The sequence below is a fragment of the Suricata suricatta genome, chromosome 8 (assembly GCF_006229205.1).
Source record: "Suricata suricatta isolate VVHF042 chromosome 8, meerkat_22Aug2017_6uvM2_HiC, whole genome shotgun sequence".
Classification (NCBI taxonomy): Eukaryota; Metazoa; Chordata; class Mammalia; order Carnivora; family Herpestidae; genus Suricata; species Suricata suricatta.
In genome coordinates, this window is record NC_043707.1 from 102,337,097 (window position 1) to 102,353,330 (window position 16,234).

At 35.2% G+C, this 16,234-nt stretch overlaps 1 protein-coding gene across 3 annotated transcripts in view; it reads left to right on the plus strand.

Annotated features, from left to right (window-relative positions):
* Window positions 1-16,234, plus strand: part of FAF1 (Fas associated factor 1) — a 474,908-nt gene that overhangs the window by 115,621 nt on the left and 343,053 nt on the right. Inside the window, exons 2-3 of one of the 3 annotated variants that reach the window (XM_029946448.1) lie at window positions 9,400-9,466; window positions 15,774-15,820. The exons of 1 other annotated variant lie outside the window; for it this stretch is intronic. In XM_029946448.1, the coding sequence (XP_029802308.1) occupies window positions 9,410-9,466; window positions 15,774-15,820 (104 nt within the window). In that variant the 5' untranslated portion in view covers window positions 9,400-9,409. The remainder of the gene's footprint in view (window positions 1-9,399; window positions 9,467-15,773; window positions 15,821-16,234) is intronic. One more of the 3 variants, XM_029946447.1, reaches the window with a different exon arrangement.

Sequence of the window (16,234 nt, forward strand, 5' to 3'; positions counted from 1 at the left end):
ATCTTATGTTAATTGTGATTCTTTTCTGAGTGGAAAGGTCGGTGCTATTATCAGATTATTAGTACCCAAGACATTTCCAAAGTAGACACTGGTTAATTTACCATGAAATTGTGTGCCCTGGACAGATGTATATCCTCTGCTGCCAATTACTATTATTGTTTCTCCTTCTCCATCTTCCTCTCTGGCTGCCTTTTCTTTTCTTTTTCTTTCTTTTTTTTTTTTTTAAATGTTTTTTTAACATTTATTTATGTTGGAAAGAGAGAGAGAGAGAGACAGAGTGCAAGAAGGTGGGGGAGCAGAGAGAGATGGAGACACAGAATTCGAAGCAGGCTCCAGGTGCTGAGCTATCAGCACAGAGCCTGACATGGGGCTTGAACCCATGAACTCTGAGATGAGGACCTGAGTTGACATCAGATGCTCAACTGACTGAGCCACCCAGGCGCCCCTCTGGTTGTCTTTCCTACCTTCCTGTGGTAGCTGTAGGAGGAGCGGGGGTGGATGATGGTAGTGGTATGGGGAAGTGTTCAGAATTTTTAAACAGTGTGCAAATCAGATGGTAATCAATCAATAGAAGATCAAGAATTCAGAATTGGAAAGAACCTAGATTATAGTAGCGGTAACCTTGTACAGGTTGCTCAGATTTACTGAGCCTGAGGTAATTGTCCTACAAATCTATTGTATAGTAGATTGAAAGCATTTGTTTTGTCATTCCTTAGTATATTTGGAGTACCAGGTCCATAGCTTTCCTTCTGTCTTCTAGAAATCACTCAGCTCTAATGCTATGGTGAATGCAAAGAAGTACTACATGGTTCTTGCCTGCATGAGCTTAGATTCTATTTAGGGACAAAAAACATACAGGTTGGAAAAGAAGCATAAACATCATAAGAGAAAATATAATATGTGTAAATGTAAATGTCTTCAAATAGGGTTAGGCAGTAAAAATTGAGAGTGTGAGAATGATTGAGGATGCTCAGGGATGGAGGAGAGACTTTATTGGGCCTTGTGACTACTGGCTATCGTAGATGAGTCTAGCTGCTTTTAAAATAAATATAAGAATTTATTATACATGTCTGAATACAAGGTGACTGTTATTTTCTCAATGACAAGATAAAATATTTTGGTCAGACGGAATATATAAGCTTTTTTAAGCTTGTAGAAGATACAGCCATCAAGTTTAGCTTATTAAAGTTATATATACAGATTTAATGTTATATAATATAAAATACTGCCTTATTACCTTTTTAATATTTGTTTCATGAAGAACATCATTCAGATCCTTCAAATGCATTTTAAACGTTAATGTCTTCCTCATTACCAGAGTTAGTTTCTCAATTTTTCAGAGTACATAATCTTACTTTTTAAGTGGTTTGAGATAGAGTCATTCTTAAAAAATTTTGGATATGGTGCTTTCCTGGGAATTTTAATCTCAAGTCATAAGAACTCATTTGCTATTTGTGAGCTTTACAATGAAACCCTTTCTTTAATAGGCTCATTTATTTTATTTTATTTTTAAAAACCTTTATATATTTATTTATTTTGAGAGAGAGGGAGAGAGCTTCTGTGCTAGAGAAAGAGGGGGGAGAGGGGCAGAGGGAGAGGGGGGAGAAAGAGAATCCCAAGCAGGCTCTGGACTATTACAGAACTCAACACAGGGCTCTATCTCACAAACCATGAGGTCATGACCTGAGCCAAGAGATCAAGAGTCAGATGTTTAACTAACTGAGCTACCCAGGCACCCTTAACAGGCTTACTTATAATGGCATCTAAAGTTTTAATTGTGAAATTATTACTCCCCTCCTCCCAATTAGAAAATTTGTATTGAACTTGTCTTATTTTTTCTTCTTTTAAATTTTTTATTTGGGGTGCTTGTGTGTGAGTGGGGGAGAGGGACCGAGGGAGAGAGAGAGAATCTTAAGCAGACTTAAGCTCTATGCAGGTCTCAATCCCATGACCCTGGGGTTATGGCCTGAGCCAACATCAAGGGTCAGATGCTCAACCAACTGAGCCACCCAGTTGCCCCTTCTTTGCCATCTCTTTAAACTGATTTCATCAGGGAACCTGTTTTCAGTGTCCAAAACTAGTATTGCCTGAAGTTGTTTTAAATTGTGTCATTTCTATATAGATTTTTCTTCAAAAATAAAATATTTGTAAGGAACTAGCTAGCTATAGGGTAATTTCCTTTTTCCTTTGGGATGGTTTTGAGAGAACTTAGCCCTATATGCAGTGTCATCAAACTAAAATGGATCAAAGTAGTATATATAAGTGAACTAGTGAGTGATGTGAAGAAGATAGCTGAAGTGGAATGGAGTCTAGAACAGTGCTGTCCAGTATAGATGCAACTACTCTTATGTAAGTATTTGAATTAAAATTAAAAGATTAACTTAATAATTTTAATAAAATTTTAATTCAGTTTCCTCTTCACACTGGCCATATTTCAAATGATCAGTTGGGCTAGTGGCTAGGGTATTATACAGTGCACATATAAAACATTTCTATCATTGCAGAAAGTTCTGTTGCATAGTTGGAGTCTGGAAGGCTAGAAGGTGTTCTATATAGCCTCAGGAATTTAATATTCATTTCTAGGAATGATCATATTTATGGTAGTTGTCAAATCTCTCCCCTCAGCCACAACCCCTCACCTGAGCCAACAACTTCCCTTCACCCATACAGTCACAGATCAAAGATGCATTGACTTCTCAGTTTCTAAAATATAGTGATCCAAGGATATGAGGATTTTAGTAAATATTAGTATTGTTGGTATAGTTCAGAGATTTATACTGTGTTATCTGAAACATAAAGTGCACTCCTCCCTCTGTGTTGCTATCAAGGAATCAACCTCCGAAATTGCTTGTGGTGAAAAGATCAGGACTTCTGGGAGACAGAGGGGACTAAATTTGAGTGATATATTCTGTATGATCTTAGATAAAACAGTTAATCTCTCAGAATGTTATTTTCCTCATCTGTAACATGTTTGCTTCATAGAGTGAAGATTAAATGAGACATGTAATAATGTGTAATTACGTTACATAGTGCCTTGCACATGACAGATATTCCTCCCCCGTTTATTCCTCTAAGTCCAAAAAGGCATCTAAGGAAGAGTAATTCACGTAACACTGCCATTTATAAATTCACCAGAAGGCATTTATTGAGCACTTACTGTATGCAAAGCTTTCTTCTTAGTGCTGAGAATATAGGAGTGAACCAAAACAGGTAAGAATTTCTGTCATCATGGCACTTAAATTTTCATAGGAGGAGGCAGACAATAAGTGATACAAATAAGTTATACTATATAATATGTCAGGAAGTGATCATTTCTAAGGAAAAACTAAAACAGGAAAGAAGGATATAAAGTAGGTTGGGTGGGGGGGGCCTGCAGTTTTCTAGAAAAAGTGGGCAGGTGACAATTGAATAAAGACGTAGAAGAATGGAGTTAGTGAATGAGCCATGTATCTGGGGGCAAGAACATTTCAGGAAGTGGGGGGTAGTAACCACAAATACTCCCATTTCCTAGGAACATCCAGAAGGCAAGTGTGGCTCAGGAAAGGAGGAGGAGGTGAAATTAGAGATAACAGGAATGAGAGAAAAATGAGCCTTATAAATGATGTCTTTTTATCTCAGAGTAAAAGTCAGTGGAAGATTTTTGGTAAGAGGATTGACATAGTCTGATGTACATTTTAATAGCTTCACTATGGCCACTCTGATGAGAATACACTGAAGATGAGCAAGGGGAACAAGGAAATCAGCTGTTGCAATAATAGAGGAGAGAGAATATGGAGGCTTAGATCAGAGTGATAACAGTACAGCGATATCAAATTCTGAATGTATTTTAACATTTCAACTATCAGAATTTGTCAGTGAATGGGAAGGAGGGAGTCAAGGGTAAGATCAACTGAAGAATGATATTGTCGTTTATTGACTTGGAGAGATACTTTCTATATTCTGCTTAAAGTATTCTTATTTTTCCTCCTGACTTCCCAAGGTTTGGGGCTGTCTTGTCCATATGTTATCCACAATACCTAGTGCAGTTCTTATTTATTTATTTATTTATTTATTTATTTATTTATTTATTTACTTAGTTCGTTTTTAACCTAGTACAGACTATTTACAACCTAGTTTCTTAAATTAATTTTAGATGTTCATCAACCTCAAAACGGGACCAACTATATTTAGGACTGCCAAATAACAAGGAAAAGTGTTTTCCTTATGTTGTTGCTTATAACATAAAGTAGATCTAGCTTGTTGGCTTTGCTTAGCCATCCAAAAGTCTTCCCTTTAATCCTGTAGGATGTCTGCCTCCATAAATGCTTTAAATTGCTAACCTTCAGACATTTCTCTTTTTTATGTTTTTAAAAAGCTTAAAATCTGAATCTTAGAAAAGGCAGATTAGTTGACTTTCTCCCCTTTCTCTTTATATATTCATTGAATAAAGCAAAAGGCAGTTGGGGTGCCTGGGTGGCTCAGTTGGTTGAGTGTCAACTTCTCTGATCTCATAGTTCGTGAGTTGGAGCCCCGTGCTGGGCTTTGTGCTGATAGCTCAGAGCCTGGAGCCTGCTTTGGGTTCCATGTCCCCCTCTCTCTCTGCCCCTCTCGTGCTTGCACACTGTCACTCTCTGTCTCAAAAATAAATAAAAAATTTTTATAAAAGGCAGAAGGCAGTTATTTTCTACTAAGTGGAAGAGAGAGGGGTGACTAGGTCTTTATGTGATGCTGACCAAAGTCTAAGTACCACCAAGTTTCTTCAGGAGGGGCAAACAACCTGGAGAAGGGAAGTGACTGTCACTGAAACCACCTTTCCTAATGTTTCCTTTTAGTAAATGAGATCTTGGTTGCCAGTTCCTTTTGATCCCAGCTATATGCTATTTGATTTTTCATCCTTAGATATTTACTTGATAAGGGTGAGTCTCTCAGGTATTAATCTTAGGATCTGCCTTGTATTTCTTTGCCTTTATTTGGTTTATACCAGTCCTGATGCATGTTCAGCTATTTTGCTAGTTATACCTACTTGGAAGGATTCAGTGAACATTTTTTGCGTTTGGCTAAAATCAGATTGTGGAATGGTTACATTTCTTAAATTGTTATGCTTTCTGGCTTCTTTCCATGAAGGAAAAAAAAATCAAATTAGACCTTATGAAAGTTAAATATTTGGCTATTAGGAGCTGTTTTAGGGTTGCCAATTTTAATTTTTTTACTACAAAAGTCAATAGCAATAGATTGATAAAAAATTTAAAAAACCAACATGTAAAAGAAATTTAAGTTTAGACTTGTGGGGCTCTTAAACTATTTACCTTTCTTTTACTTTGCTTTCATCATCTTATCTGTAAGTGATAGAGTGTTTAGATGATGTAACCATATTTAAGTGGTGAAGAGAGGAAGCGTCTCCAGAAATAAGTTGTCTGTAATAGGTAAGTGTTGAAAATCTTCTTTTTTTATAGTCTCCATTCCTTGCTTTCAAAATTTTGTCAGTAAAAACTATTTGTGATTTTAAACAGGAATAAGTCTTGGTGTGACACACGTGGATGGATCTAGAGGATATAATGCTAAGTGAAATAAGTCGGAGAAAGAGAAACACCTAATAATTTCACTTATTATGGAATTTAAGAAAGGAAAAAAAAAGAGACAAAAAAGCAGACTCTTAAATATAGAGAAATGAACTAGTAGTTGCCAGTGGGGCGGATTAAGAGTACATTTACTGTGATGAGCATTGAATAATGTATAGAACCATTGAATCATCATATTGTACACCTGAAATGTAACACTGTACATTAATTATACTGGAATTTAAAACAAAGGGAAAAATCTTGGTATGTCAAATGTTACAATAAAAGCAGCTCACCTTCACTGAGTATTTTACTATGTACCAAATACCATTTAAACATTCAGTATGTGTTAATAAGTTTCATCAAATCCCAATGAACAGGGATTGTTATTGATGAGAGAACTGAGACAGAATGTAAGTAACTTTCTCAGAAATATTTAACTAGTAAGTGATGGAGCTAGGAAACACTGGCTATCTGGCTTAAGAGCCTTCACTTCTCATTTTGAGCATATTTAATAATTTAATAATATGCTCGTTCTGCATATGAGTTTCTGAAGGATCTATGCCTTTAGACATTAAGTAACTTCGAAAATAATAAATGGTTTAGGGGGAATTAATAGATTATATATGTAATGTCAGAATAAAGGATTTTATATAGGTCTCTAAAATTTATGCTGTAAACAATCTATAGTTGTTCCCAAACTGGGCTGTGCCTAAGAATCACTGGAGGAGTTTGTGAGGGGGAAGAACAAATTTCTGGGCCCCCTTCCATACTACCTGAATTTGAATCATGGGGAGTAGGACTTCAGTGTATCTGTATTTCTAGCCCAGCATGAGGCAGACATTTATAGCATATAACAGAATAGACTATAACAAAAAACATATAAGGATGAATAATTACGTTGGGTAACATTTGTAGAGTACTTTTCTTGTATTATCTCATTTAATCCTTATAACAACCTTGTAAATTAAGTTGTTATTATTACCTCCATTTTGTAGATGAGGAAACTAAATCTTTTGGTCAATTTAACATGGCGAAAGTCACACAGGTAATAAACACATGATAGAACAAGGGTTTGAAAACAGATCTGTCAGACTATAGAACATAGAACATCCTACAATTGACGCCATCCTATGATAGTGGATTATAGACCAGAGAAATACTGAATATGAATTGTTACTGTACTATTTTCTTAAAAAAATTTTTTTTGAACGTTTATTTATTTTTGAGAGATGGGGGAGGGGAGCAGAGAGAGAAGGAGATACAGAATCTGCATCAGGCTCTGGGCTCTGAGCTGTTAGCATAGAGCCCAACGCAGGGCTTTAACTCACGGACTGCGAGATCATGACCTGAGCTGAAGTTAGATACTTAACTGACTGAGCCACCCAGTAGCCCCTTTCCATTTTCTATTAATGACAGTAGATCATTATATTTGGTGAATTACCTGGGTCCAATTTCACTAGTAAAAATTTGGTTAATGCATATATATAACTGTAACTGAGATTTATGTTGAGGCTCAGATGTCCATATATATACCTCCTCCTACATCTCTGATAACTTGTTTAATAATTTCTCTGATTTTGTTTTCCTACATCTTAAATGTTGATATTCCTTTAAAAAGTGCAAAGACTTTTTAAAAAGTTGGTTTTATAACACATAACATAAAATGTACCATCTTACTCATTTTTTAGTGTTAAGTATATTCACATTGTTGTGAAACCGATCTCTAGAATGCTTTTATCTTGCTAAAGTGAAACTCTGTACCCGTCAATCTACAACTTCCCCCTTTTCCATCCTCCCATTCTATTTTCTGTTACTATGAATATCACTGTTCTGGGTACTTCATATGAATAGAATTATACAGTATTTGTCATTTTTAGACATTGGACATTTTTTGGCTTATTTCATTTAATATAATGCCCTCAAGATTTATCCATGTTATTGTCTGTGACAATATTTCCTTTGTTTAAAGCTGAATAGTATTCCATTGTATGAGTATACCACATTTTCTTTGATACATATTACATATATAGACTTAAAATTACATATATTTTTATTTATATAAAATAATAAAATGATATTTATAAATATTTTGTTACATATAATATAAATAAATTATATTCTATTAAGTGTATATTATATATAATATATAAATAATGTGTATAATCATTTATAAATATTTACAAATAACATAGAAGTATTATATATTATAATAATATATAAGTAATATATATACTTACATATAAACTTATATATATACTCATTTATTTTATATTATATATAACCTTGACCCTGAGGTTAAAACCTGAACTGAGATCAAGAGTCAGATGATTAACTGACTGAGCCACCCAGGTGTCCCTATTTTTTTTATCCATTGCTATTGATGGGCATTTGGGTTGCTTCCACCTCTTGGCTATTGTGAGTAGTGCTGCTGTGAACATCGGTATACAAACATCTCTTTGAGACCCTGCTCCCAATTAATTCAGATGTATACCCAGAAGTGAGATTGCTGGATCATTTGGTAGTTCTGTTTTTTCCAAATATTTTTCAAGCAGATGCCCCATGACTCCAAACTCAGTATATTGAACTCACACATTTTAGATTCTTAATCTATTGGGCATTTCTTTTTTTAAAAAGTTTTGTTTATTTAGTTTTGAGAAAGAGAGAGAGACAGGGCGTGAGCAGGGAAGGAGCAGAGAGAGAGGGAGATTCAGAATCTGAAGCAGGCTCCAGGCTCTGAGCTGTCAGCACAGAGCCCGACGTGGGGCTCCAACTCACAAACTGTGAGATCATGACCAGAGCCGAGGTCAGGCGCTCAACCAACTGAGCCACCCAAGTGCCTCCAAGACATTTCCATATGAATGTTCCAGGTGTCCTTCAAAATCAGCATGCCTAAAACCGAAGGCCTCACATCTCCCTATCCTCACCAGCCTGTCACTTTGTTCATGTTCTTGGGTTCATGAATACATATTCATCCAGGTATTTAGTATATGTTAACTCATACCACCTAGGGACCAGGCATTTTTTGTTGAGGAAACATCAGTGAACAAAATAAAGTCATTTGGATCTCAACATTATGGTTGGGGAAGACAGAGAACAAACAAAGAGACAAATAAACAATTTGTTAGAGTGTTAATGGCTAAGGGGTTCTCTTTTAGATAGAATGGTTAAAGAAAAATTTTCTGAGATGTAGAAACCATACTGAAGTTAAGGGAGTGAGATATGTGGATATCTAAAGAGCATTGTAGGGAAGGAAGAATAAACATAAGAGGTTTGTTTGATGTGGGAGCATACTTGTTCAAGAAATTGAAAGGAAATCAGAGCAACTAGAATAAGTGAACCTCAGGGATAGTGGAAGAAGATGATGCCAGAGAAGGAGCTGGAGCCAGCTAATGTAGTCTTACAAGGTCAGAATAAAGTCATTGAGTTTTATTCTGTTGGTATGGGAAGGCATTAGAGTAGAGAAAGGGTTTTATTTGACTTGACATTTGTAAGCATCATTCTGGCTTCTGTGTGAACAGGCAGTAAGCAAGTAGGGCAAAGACAGAAGCAGGGAGACCATTTTGGAAACCACTGAAATACCAATGCAGAGGAAAGATGATGGTTTAGATAGGGTGGTAATAGAGAAGATTCTACATTTTGGAGGTAGAATGAAGAATTTCTCATAGGTCAGATGTGGAATGTGAGAGTAAAGAATTGAGGATGGCTATATGATTTTTGACTTGAGTGACAGAATCTTTAGAATTGCTTGCCAGTTGTGATGATTGGGAGGACTGGAGCAGGATCAGTCTACTCAGTTACCCAAGCCAGAAGCCTGGGCATCGTTCTCAACAATTTTCTCTTTTCAATTCGTGTTTCACAGTGCTGACCAAATGATGTTCCTGAAGGGCAAATTTCAGTTGCAGCAGTTGCCTGCCCATTATCTTCAGGTTAAGTAAAACTTTTAATGCCTGTATTTATACTGCTTCTCATAATCTACCTCTTACTTACCTTTCCAACTGCCTCCTCACTGCTTCCTGACCCAAACCTTTGCTGAAGCCACAGAAAACTAGTTTCCACTTCCTGAACGGACTTACGGAAAAAAATATTTTTTCTCCTTGAGTGCTCTTACTCAGCTTTTCCCCCTAGAAGAGCTCTACTTTAACATTTGGTTCAAATATCATCCCTTCTTCCCAGCTTTTTCCTGGCATTCAGATTACTTCCACTGTTTTGCCTTTGCCTTCATATAGTATCTTACATATTCCTGTATTGAAGTTTATAATGAATGGAAGGAAGAGTCATCAACTTTTGAGTTACAGTAGAGTACAATAGTTCATCATGGAGATGAACTATTTGGAAAGTAGGAATTTGAAAGAATATTTAGAAGAATTTAAATATAGTAGATTGTTGGAAACAGTCTGTTACAGATATTTACAGAAGATTAGATAATTATTTGTGGGGAAAAAAGGATTTTCTTTCTGCCCAGAAAGAAAGAGGGAGAAAATGGTATTGAGCACCTTTTTTGAGGCCTCATTGGCTTCCCACCATTATCTCATCTTCTTCCTTTAGAACTTTATAATTTAGTGTGGACATTTAAATCTACTTTGTTTCTTTGGCCTCTCACTTCTGTAGCTGGGAAAGTTTTCATCTCCAAATGGATGCTTTTATTATAGCTCCTTTGATTAACAGAATACTAATGAGTTGTGTGAAGTAATAGAAAAAAATAAATTGGTCTCTGTCCCTCAGTTCCTGACACAGAGCTTCCAAAACCTTATAATTTCTTAAGGGATAAGAATAATACTAGTGGCATCTTTTGTTCTACTATTTCATTTCTGACCTTAGTTCCTGACCATAGGGCTCTTAAATCCCTTGGAATTTCCTGGGTAATAGGAGTGTCTTTTGTTCTAATGAGGAGAGGTTTGGGCTCCTGGATAGTTTTAGGATTGAGGGTGGTCACCAGAAAGACCAAATCATGATTAGAAGCTTGGAACTATCAGTCCTACTCCCATCTGCCAAGAAGTGGAGAAGGACTGGAGATTGAATTAGTGATTGATCATGCCTACGTAACTGAAGCTTCAATAAAATTCCCCTAATAATACAGGTTGGGAAGTTTCCATGTTGGGGAGTACCTGAAGATACGTGGAGGGAGAGTGTGCCTAGAGAGAGCATGGAAGCTCCGCATGCTTTCCCACATCTCTTCCATCTGGCTTTTCCTGAATTCTATCCTTTTATAATTAGCCAGTAATTTAATAAGTAAAATGTTTTCCTGAATTCGTTGAGCTGCTCTAGCAAATTAATTGAATTGAAGAGAGGGTTGTCAGAACCTCATATATAGCAAGTAGGTCAGAAGCACAGGAAACAGCCTGGACTTTGTGATTAGCATCTGAAGAGGGAGTAGTCGAAGAGGGAGTAGTCGAAGAGGGAGTAGTCGTTTGGGCCTGAGCCCTTAATGGGTGGGATCTGTTGCTATCTCCAGTAGTGTCAGAATTGAGTTAAATTATAGGACACCCAGATGGTGTTGCAGAATTGCTCGATGTGTAGAAAACCCACACATCTGGTATCAGATGAAGTAGTGTGTTTGTAGTGGAGTACTGAGAGTAGAGGAGACACACAGCGTTCCCCCTCCTCCCAATACAAGATAAAAGGTGAAAATTCCACAATTCATAGCTGTAGAATGTTGGGCTCTTAGCTTCTCATTGGTTCTACTCAGGGTGAAACCATGAGAGGAGGAGGATTTTATCAATTTAGTGTAGACACTTATATCTACTTTTGTTGTTTTCTCAGTACCCAGAATAGTTCCAGATGATTGATTAAATATTTGTTGGAAGGTTAATGTTAGAATAAATTAATATCAAATGAATGAATAAGATGCATGAGTGCTATGTAAGTACAACACAGTAGAAAAATCGTGGAGACTTTTAAAGCAAACCAAGAAGCAGACTTTAACTATAGAGAACAAACTGATGGTTACCAGAGGGGAAGTGGGTGGGAGTATGGTTTAAATAGAAGATGGGGATTAAGGAGTGCACTTGTGATGAGCACCAGTGATGTAAGTGTTGAATCACTCAATTGTCCACCTGAAGCTAATATGACCCTATATGTTAGCTAGAATTTAAGTAAAAACTTAAAAAAAAAAAAAAAGAAAAAATCATTGAGAAAAAGGTAGTGTGAGTCAGCTAAATTTTCTTGAAGAAAATAATTCACATCTGGGTCTTCAACTCAATTAGGCAACAAGAAGATTCCTTCCTTCATGATCCCATATTGCCTTTCACATTGCTTTACAATTAGTTGTTTCTATAACTGCCTGTCCTGGGAGGAACATGTCTCGTCATTTTTACATTTTTTCCAGTCCTAAAACACTGTGCTCAGTGAATAAAAGAGTGAAGGAATTTGAACTGGTGGAAAAGAGGATATTTGGCACAAAGGATCAGTATGATTGGAGGAGAGAAAGTCCGAGTTTGTTTGAAAAATTCACTTGATGGCAAGATCAGAGTTGTGAATGTTAAAATACAAGTACTGTACTTTGTGGACCCAATGTTTATTTTTTAGTTATTTTGAAAATATTTGAATCTGACATATCATAGAGTAATAATTTCAAATTGAACACAAGTGTACTAATTTTAGAAAGTATTTTTCTATATATTAAGTTTGCTCTGGAGATGGAGAAATGGATAATGGACACAGCAAAGCCAGCATTAACAATAATAATTATTATCATAGTTCACAGGCTTTCCAAATGTGGAATATGTAGAGTTGTCTATACTCTTAATTGTATCAACTAATAATATAAATGATTATATATATAATAAAAATTTATTTCATATAATTTTAAATATTTTTAATATTTGTTTATAAATTCTTATAACTTAAATATATTAATTATTTAGTTTTAATTATCTGCAATCAGTAATTTGGAGATTAGCCAGCTAAGGAGGCTGCTGATAGGAATAGAACTGATGATAATGCTCTGATGATATAATCATTGAAGCCTAGAAGAATGGTGGTTTGTTAGTAACTAATGTGTATCATACTGAGAATAATGAGTATTATACTTATATTTTTATGCTTATACTTTAAATAGTTTCAAGAGTTATACTTTATTTCCCATGTAGTTTTTAGCCTTTTATAATCTAATTTTTACTAAAACTTAAAAATATGTCTAATACTCACTTCTTAGGCTTCGTAAAATTAAACTATTTTCACATTTTTCAGTTGTGTCTAATCCTTCCCTACAGTACCTTCTTTGCTCCCTATGTGACATATTCATGGTTTTTTCCCTTATATCTAACCCTTTTATTTTAATTTTTCTTGTCTTTTTCTTACATATATAAATTCCCTAATACTTTATGTCCCTTCTCTTCACCAAAGAAGAAAGCTTATAGGGAGAGAGAATGAAAATATTTTTAGGGCTTCTTTTCTTTGCTTTTAAACATATATTGCTTTAATTAACCAACTCTGAATTTTTAAATTACTTTTGGCCTTCATTTGGGTATTGCCTAAACTGCTTATAGTAAAATTAATTATTGAATTTATTTTTGTCCCTGCTAGAACACAAGCTATGTTATGTTTATTAGTATGGCTCCATTGCCTAGCACAGAGCCTGGTATGTCGTTGGCAATTAATTACATACTTGTTAACTGAACAAATGATACCCTACTGTCACTTCAAAGTTAACATGTTCAAAATTGAACTCCTCTAAAATTTTCCTTTGCTTCTATATTCACTCATTGTTCAGTGTCCAGATTAAATGCCATCTCTTTTCTGAAACTTTTCCTAATCCTCACAAAAATCTTTCCCTATTCTATATTCCTTTAGCAAATTATACTTTTATTGTACCTTTATTCTGGATTACATTTAACATATTTATGTACACAATTTATTATGTACATAAGGTTGAGATCAGAGACTAACTTCCTATCCAAAACCAAATACATTATTTAAAACGTTCTAAGATCTTAGAAAAAAGAAAGTGGAGGTGTGTCACAGTTCCTTCTGGACCATGTTGCCCGCTACCCGTTCTTGCTACTTTCACTTATCCTTCAGTCTCAGTTAAGACATTATTTCATCTAGGAAGCTTTCTGAACTTTGATCACTTGGGTATGTGGCTTTTGTTTTTTGTTTTTGTTTTTAATACTCCCTAGCATCCTTAATTTAACAAATAAGTGTTGAGTGCCGTTTAGTGCCTGCACTGTGCTAGGCAACTGGGATGAAGTAGTGAACAAAATTGTTATCATCTTGTCACACAGCTTATACCCTATTGAGAAAGGCAGACATAAAACAACCACCAAATAAGTAATTATCAATTACTATGAAGGAAAAGCACAGGGTTCTATGTGAGCATAAACCTATATAGATGGGAGGTTGACCAAAGAAGTGTTCTTTGAAAAAGTATATCTAACAAATTTTAGTTATTATTAAGATTTAGCCAGACAAGAAATGAGGAAAGAGCATTTCAAACAGACATAGTATCTTCAAAAGACCTAAGAACTAGAGGAACTTGATGCTGTTGAGAAACAAAAAGATCCAGTTTAGCTGTGAATATAGTATTAGTTCATTATAAAGAGGAAGAAACAGGTTCAAAGAGGTTCAGTGATTATAGAACATATTAAGGTCATAAAGTTAATAAATGGGAAAGTCTAGATTCAAATTTTGGACTTTATAAATCCTTAATATTTTTTCCATTACACCTTGGCATTCCTGAGTGAAAATTTGGACACAGTCTTTCCAAACTCTGGTATTTTGTTTCTTTTCCACAAGCACAGAAAATTCTTACTGTTTTCTAATTTTTAGCAAAGGAGATATTTGTATGTAGAATCATTGCTGCCCAAAGAAAAGGGATAATTGACCTCCTTGTAGACAGAGATGCCTCCATTGCATTTGTGGCTTTGAAAAGCTATTTTAGCATGTTTGGTTTAAGGGATTTATGAGCCTCCAGAGCTGTCAGGGTTCTATGGCATCTACTGTCTGTATTAATCGGTGGATTTCTTTCTTTCTTTCTTTTTCTTTCTTTCTTTCTTTCTTTCTTTCTTTCTTTCTTTCTTTCTTTCTTTCTTTCATTTCTTTTGTTTGTTTATTTCTTTTTTTTTCCCTTTTTTTCTTTTTTTTTTTGGCCAGTGGAGCATTATAACACTCAAAATTTATAGGAAGCACCTTACACTCTATTCTGTTTCCATCCAACAAAATAACATTATAAACTTGACCCACTTCTGGCAAATATTTAAGTTAATGTTTCACCAAATACACAAACTCCTGTTGGGAGTTGATTTTCAGGCAGCTAATAAAGTAGTGAAGTGTTAGTTTTCTGTTTGTTTGTTTGTTTTTTCATTTTGATAATGTTCATTTGATGCCCACTTGGATGGGCATGGAGAGGGAAGAAGTTGTTACAGTGCAGAGGCGGAGTTGGAAAGGCAAAGTTTTTTCCTCCAGGGAGTCTTCTCTGTTACCCTGTAGTGACAGTCCAGGATGTAGTAGCCTGCTTGCTTAGTAGTCTGCAAAAATGTCCATCTATATCATGCCACATCTGTGCTATGTTCTGAGTAATTGGTGACTTGTTAGCAGAGATCAACTTCAAGAATGTGTTATGGAAACTTCCCAGTGATGCTTCTGTCTCCTTTTGTAACCTGGTACAATTGTGGTATTGTGTTTATCAAAGAATTTGTGCCTCTACATTTTTTCCTTCTAGATGGTCTTTTTATGAAGATTAATAATTATAACATGAAAGAATGAATTTAATTTCTGAGCTAATTTAAAAATTCTTATTGGAATTTTTCATTTGTGATTTTATATCTCTTCTTAATCTGAAGAAGGAAATAATGTTAAAAATATTACTTTAAGGTACTGATTTTACTTGTTTTGACATTCTTAAACATTGGTTTTTGTGGGTGTTTTGTTTGAATGAAGACTGTGGGACTAAGCTTTTTCTGACTCAAGATTTAGGTATACTAAATGCCAAATGCATTTTTTCCTTAAAGTACAGTTTTATTATAGCAAGTAGAGAAACATTTTAGACAATATTTTGCATTATTAGGGAAACATTTAGTATTTTGTTTACATTTTATTTTCCAAAGTACATTTGCTTTCCTGTACAGTCTTCTCCACCCCACCTCATCTCTGAGCATTTTTCTGTTTCTGGTTTTTTTTTTTGGTTTGTTTTTTTGGGGGGGGCGGTTTTTTGGTTGATTATTTTTTTTTTGTTTGTTTGGTTTTTTTTTTTTTTTTTTTTTTTGTTAAATGGGCTTCTCTGTTTTTTGTTTGCAGGCAGCTATCAATGGTGTAATACCCCAGGAAAATGGCATTCTACAAAGGTAGGTTATAAGGTGCTTAATGGTAGGATGAGAATTTAGTAAAGCAAAAAGACAATTGTTAACCTTTTTTGTTTTGCTTTTTGATAGAGCATTTGATACAGTATCCTTTGGTGTAGAAACTCATTAATATAGTTACTGTTCTTTCAGACATTTTTATTATATCAATTTCCTAAAGTCTTCAGCTTTTAACTGTATTATGTTATTTCAGAATGGGTGGTACTATTTTTAAAGGGGTTTTATTTTATTGTTAAGCAAGCTTTTTGGGTGCCTGGGTGGCTCAGTTGGTTGAGTGACTGCTAATTTCAGCTCAGGTCATGATCCCAGGATTATGGGATTTGAGCCACATGTCAGGCTCTGTACTGAGGGTGGAGCCTGCTTGAGATCCTCTCACTCTTTTCCTCTGCCCCTCTCCCC